At 34.9% G+C, this 10,552-nt stretch overlaps 1 protein-coding gene across 1 annotated transcript in view; it reads right to left on the bottom strand.

The window, feature by feature from the left end:
- The window catches only part of SGCZ (sarcoglycan zeta), a 1,114,038-nt gene that overhangs the window by 10,171 nt on the left and 1,093,315 nt on the right, over positions 1-10,552 (bottom strand). The window contains exon 8 of the mRNA XM_056114214.1: positions 461-584. Coding sequence (XP_055970189.1) covers positions 461-584 — 124 coding nt within the window. The remainder of the gene's footprint in view (positions 1-460; positions 585-10,552) is intronic.

Genomic DNA, 10,552 nt, shown 5'->3' with positions numbered 1-10,552 from the left:
TATATACATATATTTTATATAAGGTCACCATGAGATACAAATTACAAAGTTGTTCATGATTGAAATTCAGTCACAGAATGTTCCAACAACCATCTTTTTACCAGTGTATATTTTCCACTACCAATATTCTGTTTCTCTCTATCCTACCCTTAAACCTTGTCTCTGTATGACACTTTTCTCTCTCTCCCTTTCTCTCTCCTCTGTCTCTGTCTCTGTCTCTGTCTCTCTCTCTCCCTTCCTCCCTCCCCCTTTTCTTTAAAGGCACTGAGGTGTGCAATACTGTTATTAAAAAGGGATCATGCATATCATTTTGCCAGTATCTGGTCCTTGTCCACAGCAACCACTCCCAACAATCATTGTCAAGAAGCAGTTCTTTAAATTCCACATAGAATAATATGTGTTTAACTTTGAGATTATTATATCAGAAGAAAAGGAGCGGTCAGCATGCTCAGGCACTCACCTCCCCTTCTGTGGATTGTAAGTGGAGCTCCTTCCTGCAAGTGGCCTTGAAGTCCCCTGCTGCTGCACTCACCTGGACACCCCTGGGAGCTTCCATTATCAAAGACCTAGTTGGTGATTCAAGTCTAAAGGGAAAAACAAGTGAGTCATTAATAGAAAAGGGGAATCATTACAGGCTGAAACACAACACTAGCCACCTAAAATAGAAACAGACAAAAAAAAATTCCTAGCCATTTCAAGAACAGTGAAAATGAATCTTAGACAGAGTTTTTTATTCATTTATTTTATGTTTGGTTCTTTATGAAACTATTTGGTTAATATCAAGTATGTCTCCTAATTTTTATAATGATTTAACATGTTTCTGAAGTTATTTTCTGTCACAATACTCATGAGAACAATGCAATTTTTCAGACATTGTCAGTATGAATATTTGTGTAAACTTAGTATGGAAGTATCCCTCAAAAAAGAGTACCTGCCCTGCAGTGAGAATATTTTTAAAAATCATTAGTAATATGTATTTTTGAGTGTGAATAGTGTACATTTTGTAGATTTCAACATCCAGGAACAGGGGCTGGAGCAATAGCACAGTGGGTTGGGCGTTTGCCTTGCACGTGGCTGACCCAGGTTCGATTCCCAGTATCCTATATGGTCCCCTGAGCACTGCCAGGAGTGATTCCTGAGTGCAAAAACCAGGAGTAATCCCTAAGAATCGCCAGGTGTGACCCCCCCAAAAAGAAATAAAATATCTTTATTAATAAAAGAAATAAAAGGAATAAAATGAAAAATTGAGACATTCCTTGCACAAATTAACTTCTTCTGACAAAGGCAAAGATCCATAGAATGAATGACATTAGTCTGAGAAATACAAATTAAATGAGGGGTGATAGAGAAGAATATCGCTGTAGCACTGTAGCACTGTCCTCCTATTGTTCATCTGTTTGCTCGAGTGGGCACCAGTAATGTCTCCATTGTGAGACTTGTTACTGTTTTTGGCATATTGAATATGCCATGGGGAGCTTGCCAGGCTCTGCCGTGCTGGCAGGATACTCTCAGTAGCTTGTTGGGCTCTCTGAGAGGCACAGAGAAATCAAACTTGGGTCGGCTGCATGCAAGGCAAATGCCCTACCCACTGTGCTATGGCTCCAGTCCAGAGAAGAATAGGATTAAACATATTGACTACATATATCCTGAGGCTAGGGCTGGAGCGATAGCACAGCGGGTAGGGCGTTCGCCTTACAAGCAGCCAACATGGCCGACCCGAGTTCGATTCCTCCGCCCCTCTCGGAGAGCCCGGCAAGCTACTGAGAGTATTCGATATGCCAGACACAGTAACAACAAAGTCTCCAATGGAGACGTTACTGGGCCCGCTCGAGCAAATCGACGATCAACGGGAGGGCCTTTACCTTTTACCTTTATCCTGAGGCAAAAAATAGAGTTTAAGATATCTGTCTAAGAAAAGAGAGTTGGGAGACAATTTCAAAGGCATTTTTAAATACCAGTAGAAGAGCAAAACAAGACAGAATGCATACCCCAGAAGACAGTTCCAAAAAGGAGGAATGACCTTGAGGGAGCTGGTACTTTGGACTAAGACCTCTGCACTGGGATTGTAATTACCTGAGCGCCCCTTCACCACACAACATTTGGACAGGAGCCACCTTATGCTCACAATTATCCACGCAACTGGTTCCCTTAGAGGCACAAATCTAGGAATGCTTTGCAATGAGAACCAAACAGGACATATTGATTGTAGAGGATTAACTCAGTCTCTGTTGTGAAGCTGAATTTAAGGGACTGCGATGTGGTGTTGAAGAACAGGATCAGTATTAGAAGAAGCGATTTTTCACACTAGTCTGATTTTATTGTTTTCTTTCTTGCTTTATTATTATTATTATTATTATTATTATTCACCAAAGTCATTTTGTAACCTCACCACTGTGAATGAATCTCTTCATGAAATCCCTTAAAGGGTTCATATTCAAAACATTCTTTTTATTGTTTTGTAAATAAAAAAACATTTTTCATAGAACACTTGAACATTTCAAAAAAAAAGTGGAAGATAGAGCAAGAGGCTGATAAAAAACATTAGTGTTAACCAATATCATAGACATTGAGTTAAAACAACAACAAAACAATAAAATTGTGTGTTAAAAATTATTGAACAAAGACTTGTTCCTGTTCTCTTCAACATTTGCTTCAAGGAAAAGCTCACTTACTTCTATGTTTCTTTTCTTGCTTTTCCCACTGCAGAGAAGACTGTGCTCATCAAACTTGCATACTAGTCTCTTCTTCTACATCCTCACATCTTTCTAAACTAGTTGCACTAAAAAAAGTCGTGTTTCACTTAAAGAAACTTATGTAAGTCTGTGGGCACATACACACACACACACACATACACACACACACACACGTACACAGTCTGCAACCATTTAGCTTGTTTCTGATTTGGTTTGGGACCAAACTCCAAGCGCTTAGAGTTTACTCCTGGCTCTGCATCAGTGTATCACTTGACCCAGGAAGAAAGAAATGTGGGGCCTGTTGTCAAATCAGGCAAAGCAAGAACTCTATATGTTGTACTGTTGTTCCTGCCCCTGATTGTTTATTCTAACTGTTAGAGAAGGGTTTTCTTGATTCCTAGATTTCCTAGGATTAAGGTTCGGAGAGACACAGAATTAGGCTCACATATTTGTATTGTTCTATTTGAGGCATAACTCTTGGAAGTGGATGTTTATGCTTTAGATGACCTTGGTTTAGAGAGTGGAGTGATGGCTATTCTCGAGGAAACTCAAAGGTAACTAACATTCGAGGAATGAAGACTAAGTGGAGATAAGAAAGAATATCTTTTTGCTAATACCAGAGTGGACAATAAGGCTACTAATGATGAAATGTCAATCTTTGTACTTTAGCCCCTTGGTCCAATGATACAACCTCTGAGTTGATGCAGTGACAGACAAATATGTAAATAAAATGCTAAGATAATACTTTCATTTATTCATTTATTTCAGACTGATTTTGTGATTTGCAATTTCATATACTTGCTACATATTATATACCCCTATGTTATGTATGTGAACACACATCCATACAAATGTATATACATATATGTGTGTCAATAACTTATAAAATGATAAATAAGGACATAAAAACTGATAGCAATCTTGGGGTCTTATTAAATTTTTTGAGTGCTAAAGTAAGTTATTTATTTATTTATTGGTCATGCCTCGCAGTACTTAGGGCTTTCTCCTGGCTCTGCACTCAGGATTTACACTTGTAGTTCAGAAGACTATATGGGGTGCCATCAACCTAACCCTTGCAAGGCAAGTGTCCTACCCACTGCACTATTACTTCTGCTCCAGGTACTGATCTTTTCATTTAAGTCATCTTCAACTATGCACTTTGCTGATCTAGATTAAATTAAACGTGTCATTAGGAAGTGATGTAATTTTTAGAAAATACCACTCTTAAATGTCATGTACTATTCAGAAAATATAAATTAGGGATCCTAAATTCATTATAGACAGAGTATACAATTAAAATTGTGTAAGATAGCATTAAAATGTATGGAGGATTTTATAATTATACTTTAAATTGAAAATACTAGGGTAGTTAAATTTTTCTTGTGAATGTGAAATTAAGGGTACCTAGCAAATTTTTTTTATGCACTTACCAGACTAATTTTAGAAAATAATCTAGTTTTAGTGGACAAAAAATAACAGTACTATAATTATGGATATATAAAAAATCTTTTAATTCTTGGTACTGAAATAACATTTTATTATGAACTTTCACAGATGCAATTATAAGCCAAATAACTCATTAATATCTATGACCACATTTATTTATATATTCATGTACAAACACATGTATTATACATCAACCAAAGCCACACGTTGTATCTAGGTCTATCACATTATAAATAGGAAAGAATACATTTCTTCAGGTACTGTGCAAGATTTGCACCTAAAATGCAAGAGTATTAAATTTTTAAATTCTGAAGTTTAATCACAATTTAGCATATTTAAAGAGCATTGCAATTATGATCACATATGATTGTTATATTACAAATCACAAAAACTCTATGGGAAAAGATTTAGATAAAGTTTAAATGAGTGGAAAATAAAATTAGCACATATTACTAGTCATGCCAGCTTATCAAAAGTGATTTAATGATTATGTAATAATATATTAAATTGGCAATATAAAATTATAATTTGCCAGATTTTTTTACGAGAAGATGGGTGCTTCTAGAAGCTATTTGTAAATTGCAAGATAATAGAAAAGCAATCCTTACATTGGAAGTATTGCAGCATACTCAAATGTAATGGAAATTATTTCCAAGAAGCAATATGGGAAATTGAAGTATAAAGTCATTGAAACTTAATTACCATGAGTGATAGTTACATAAACCTAGGCAAAGAATTAAACAAAGGACTTTGAATAAAAGCTCATAGGTTCCACATGAGTTCTATTTTAAAATTTAAATCCAGTTCATCTCTCTGGAGTTGTTACCTAATAAAATCATAATCTTAAAGCATCTCAAAAACAAAAGGGTATAGCAATACATAATTTCATTTTCTTTCTTTATTCATGAGTAACCATATATTCATAATAATATTTGCAACATTATTACAAAAATAATACAAGTACTGGGAACTTATTCTGCAAGTTAAAAACTTGCACATAATATCTTTTAATCATTACACCATACTGAGAAATAGTTACTCTAAGTGTCCTATTTTTTTTCTTTTTAAAAAATGTCTTAGGCAGTACTTGAATTTCAGTGCACTTAAATTATTTTCTCTTAATCACGTTGCTAATACAAAGACCTTGGAATATCGTGATCCACAGCATGAAAAAATGTTAAAGAGAGCTTAGACTATCTAAAGCAATTTTGTAAAAGAAAAAGTATTGGGGAATTAAAAAAAAGTATCGGGGAAAACATTTTAAAAGTTACTCCGAAGCTTTTGTCATCAAGACAGTGCTGGCATGGTTCAAGTTTAACAATACAACAGAAACTCCAAAACCAGAGTTTTATGTGTTTGTTCATCTAATTTTTGTCAGATGCAGTAGAGTGATCCAAAGAGAAAATGCTAAATTTTCTCAACAAGTAGTTGTCAGTATAGCTTGATATCCACATGAACAAAATGAATCCCAATCTCTAGCATACACTACGCTCAAAAGTGAAAACTATACGCTTTCCAGAGAAAAAATTCTCTCTGATTTCGAGTTTCAAATTTCTTAGAACACAAAATAACTATAAAACTAGTACATGTTTTATTTATTAATAATTATTTGGTGGTCACATCAGGAGGTGCACAGGGCTTAATCTTTCCCTATGCTCAAGGATATCTCCTGGCTATGCTGAAGGGACAAGATGTAGTTCTGGGTATTAAATTGGTGTTTGACCACATACGATGGAAGTGCTTTAAAAATAGATAGTGTCGAGATATGAAATGTTGCCTTACAAAATTACCATTAATTAAATGAATAGACAATTCAGAAACTGGTATATTTTACATAAAGTATGTATATAATAAAAGATTTGTCCCCAAATATGTGTATAATTCTCCAACTTAAAAATAAAACAACATAGCCCCGCAAAAAGCCCATAGGCTAAATTTTAAGTGAATAAATATTCCAGCTAAAGAAAAATTATGTTTTCTTATATGTACATGAATTAGTGGTTATTAGAGCTATTAGCCATTATGTAATGACAATTTAAAACATGAGATATTGTATAGTGGGGGTTTGATTGGAAAGACGCATGAGATACCAATAAATACTCTCCAAAAGGACCTGCATCAGTAAGAATGCTAAATATAAGTGAAAATATATAGTAACTGAAACTTTTATAATTATTTTTTGAGGGTTTTGGGCCACTCCTGGTGATGCTCAGTATTTACTCTAGTTCTCACTCAGGAATTACTCCTGGCAGTACCCTGAGGACTATGTGTGATGATGGAGATTGAACGTGGGTCAGCGCATGCAAGACAAAGCCTACCTACCTACTTGACCATGGCTCTGGCTTCCACTTTCATTACTCTGTATATAATCCTTGATACCCCCAGCATCACAGGGCCCCTAAGCATTGCAGGTGTGGTACAAAAAGCAGAGAGGGAGGGGAAGGTATGGGGAAATCCCGTCAGCCTGGAGAGAAGTCCTCCCCGTTCTCTCGCCATTACATAACATTATGTAACAGATTTTGAAAGAGATGGCATTTTAATATAAAACATATATGGCAGATATATTGTAATGTCTGTTATTAAGAAATTAGCATAAATAAAGCATTGTATAATCATATAATGATAATCATTTAAAAGTCATAACAAGTCCATATGGACAATATCTAAGAGCTCAAAAATGTGTAGAATGAAATAATATTGCTAAGTGTATGTACTTGATTACTTTATACTATTTTCATGACAAGTACACTTGATACTAAACTAGTCTTAACTAGTTCAAGGTTAAAAATGAGATAAGAGGGCTGGGGCCATAGTATAGGGCAAGGGTTGATGCCTTGCATCCAACTGATTTGGGTTCTATCCCTGGCACCTGATAGAGTCCCATAAGCACAGAAACAGAAGTAAGCCTTGAGCACTGCCATATCTGATCAAGCACTCCTCTCTCTTCCAAGATGAAATGAACGCTTGCTTCTTGTGGGTAGTGGGGATTGACTGGGAAGTATATGAACTAACTTAATTAGATAATAAGAATGGTGCGTATTTCAACAACTGTGGGAATAAGTTGTATGTATTTTTCAAAGACAATAAATGTGCATTTTGGTTTTGTGAATATCATCGAATAATTAATTCACAGTAAAATTAAAGAAACTACTGGTCTTATATACAGGTGATATATACTGAAGAGATCATGGAAAGGGTACAGATATATCCATTAATGTTGAAATGCATAAAATAAGATATATTGGGGGATGCAAAGCAGAATTTTCATGGTTGATTGGATCTATAGTGGGTACTGAAATGAAGAAATAGAGTTGATGGGACACATAGACGATCTCTGCTGAAAATTCAAGATTTTATTTTTTAAGCTTTTTGGCTTGGTGGCCACACCTTGCTGTGCTCATGGAATACAACTGGCTCTGTGCTCAGGGATTCCTCATGGCAGAAGTTGGGGAAGATATCTGTTACTGGGGATCAAACATGCGTTGGCTAAAAATGCAAGACAAGCAGCGTAAGCACTGTACTATCTCTACAGACCCCAATAATTTGAAATATATATATTTTTAAGACTTTGGTGGTACTAAGATGAGATAATGTTAACACTAAGACCATAAATGTCAACATTATCAAAAACATATTATCTTAATTATCAAAATGGTTTAAAATATTGGGAAAGAAGTTAAAGCACAACTTAGAGATTATCTATTTCTTTCATATAAAATTTGTAAAATATTGAGCTATGAAACTTAAATGAGGAAAACTTTTGGGTCTTACACTTTACTATTATCAACTGTATTGAAATAAAATTAAGTATATCATGATGGAACTATTTTAAAAATATAATATAACTCCTGGGGATGGTGTGGGGGTGATGAAAGGGATTCTGGGACCATTGGTGGTGGAAAATAGGCACTGGTGGAGGAATGGTACACGATCATTGAATGACTGAAATGCAAGCATGACATTTTTTTAAACCTGTAACTGTATCTCACAGTGATTCACTAATAAAAAAATAAATAAAGATACAACTCCTGTTGCTAGTTTTTTATTATATAACTGCTATATCATTCAATTTCCCAGAATTTATAATCATTTCAGGAGGGTGATGTCTAGAAAAAAAAAATTCTGCTCTATACTTTCTATACCTCACTAGATTTTCTATACTTGACTAGAAAATTCAACAATTTTGGTATTTCTGGGCAAAATAATCTCATACTTAAACCTGTAGTATGAAAATGCCAAAATTTTAAAATATGACAGGTATAAATAATAAATTTCCAGCAAGAGCCTCAAAATTCCTCTTTAATTTAAAAGTTTGTTAAAATATGGTGAAGATAAAATTATGTATAAACATCATTAGATAAAGAAAATTGAAGATAAGTTGATAATGTTTCCTTTAAAATTAGAGCTTAATATAAATCTCTAATTTAAAAATAATTTTTCAATTAGAAATTCTTCAGGTGGAATGCAATAAAACCTAGAGTAGAATGAACTGCTAATTTCAGAGTAAAAATATTGTTATTAAATAATGACAATAATAATGAATATCTTAAAAAATAGTTTTTTTTTGCTTTTTGGGTCACACCCAGCAATGCACAGGGGTTACTCCTGGCTCTGGGGACCAGATGGGATGCTGGGAATCGAACCCGGGTTAGCTGCATGCAAGGAAAACACCCTACTCGCTGTGCTATTGCTCCAGACCCCAGAAAATAGATTCTTAACATTTTATTCAAATTTAAAAACTGATGAACTGGATTATAACTTTCTATATAAATTAGAAAATGTTAAGAACATTTTTCCCTATTTCTCCAAAATAAAAAACTAAGAGATAAATAACATTCCATACAAAATTAATGACACAAATTGGAAGAAAATACAGAAAACGTAAAGTTGAAAAAGGAAAGTTAATTGATATCAAAGAAGATATATCGAAAAGAAAAAAGGAATCAGTAACATTCATTCACACATCTGACATTATACCCATTTTATCAGATAGTCTGGACTTTTCAAGTCACCCTAGAAACTCAATTAAATATCCTGAGCTGAAATTTGATAATTGAATCAGTCAAAACCTGGATTCTTATCTAGAACTATCTAATAGATTCTTGCTAGCAGAGCTTCACAGTTTCAAATAAAATTATGCACTGCCTATTTCCTGCACACAAACCTTCCAGCCAGGAAGTATGCAACAGTGGGGTTTTGACTGGAAAGACGGCCATGTTAATAAGATATTCTCCAAAAGTTACTGTTGAAAATTCAAATGTGTGACATTTATGTGGTCTCAGTACATTTGTGTACATTTTGAAAGTATTATGAAAATCACCCCAGTACATTTCAGACGGTTTTCATCATGGGGATCTAGTGATTATTGTAGAGGAAAGGATTAGCATTCAGTTTGAGTCACACACCCATCTGTTTCTTTTCCCCCCAAGACATTCTGTTTCATACAGTTTTACATTCGAAGGATGCGATTTTCAAAGGTGTCATGCAATTTTCAAATTAGAAAATAAGTGGCCTGGGTCTCTAAAAGAATTCTGAGCATTAAGAAAAAGTCAGACTTATTTCGAGTAAGCTGTGAAATGCAACAGAAATCGAAACCTTAAGCATTATCTAAACATCCCGAATCTTGTTCTTGCTAAATATTTATGACTGCGCCAGACACATGGTAGGCAGTCATTTATTATTTGAACTTTAATGGTGAAATGAATTGACAATAGAGTAGATAAGCATTTTAAGAAAAAAGAAAGGAAGTGAAGGGCTGTAGATACAGTAGAGTGGGCAGGAAGCTTGTTATGCACAGACCCCTGAGTCACACCAGGAGTGTGATCACTGAATGCAGAGCAAGGAGTATTCCCTGAGCATCCTGTGTGGGGACCAAAAGAAAAAAAGAAAAAGGAGGGGGTGGTGGGTGGGGGAGGGTGAGGGTTAGGGTGATGGTTAGGGGAGTGGGGGGCAATTTGTAACCAGAATACAAGAGAATTTGTCTCCTTTATCACTTCAGGATAAAGTGAACATTATTCATGAGTAAATCATATTGTCCATATATTTTTTTAAGTTGTTTCCTAGCAGCTTGCAAATGTCATTATGGTCTTTTCCTCCATGACAGATCAAACAGATCTCTAGATAATTTGTTGTTTCCTGTTTCCAAGACTGCAATCCTAAACAAGCCTGTCATAATGCCCATCTGTCACTAAATCATCAGGAAAGAAGACAAAAGGATAGGACAGGGAAAATAGGGATGGAGGGTGTGAGAGGAGACATGAGGAGGAGATAGAAATATGGCTTAATTTCAATTTTTCCTCATCAAAGGTAGAAAATATCAAGCAAAGTAATTTACCCCTTTGTTAACAGAATGTCTATGGGAAAAGATCTTATTACAGAATGAATGTGAGTGCTTCTTGAATACAAGAGTACTG

This window comes from Sorex fumeus, unplaced genomic scaffold (assembly GCF_029834395.1).
Source record: "Sorex fumeus unplaced genomic scaffold, SorFum_2.1 ptg000024l, whole genome shotgun sequence".
Classification (NCBI taxonomy): Eukaryota; Metazoa; Chordata; class Mammalia; order Eulipotyphla; family Soricidae; genus Sorex; species Sorex fumeus.
The sequence above is the reverse complement of the archived record's forward strand: the minus strand, read 5'-3'. Positions and strand labels throughout refer to the sequence as shown.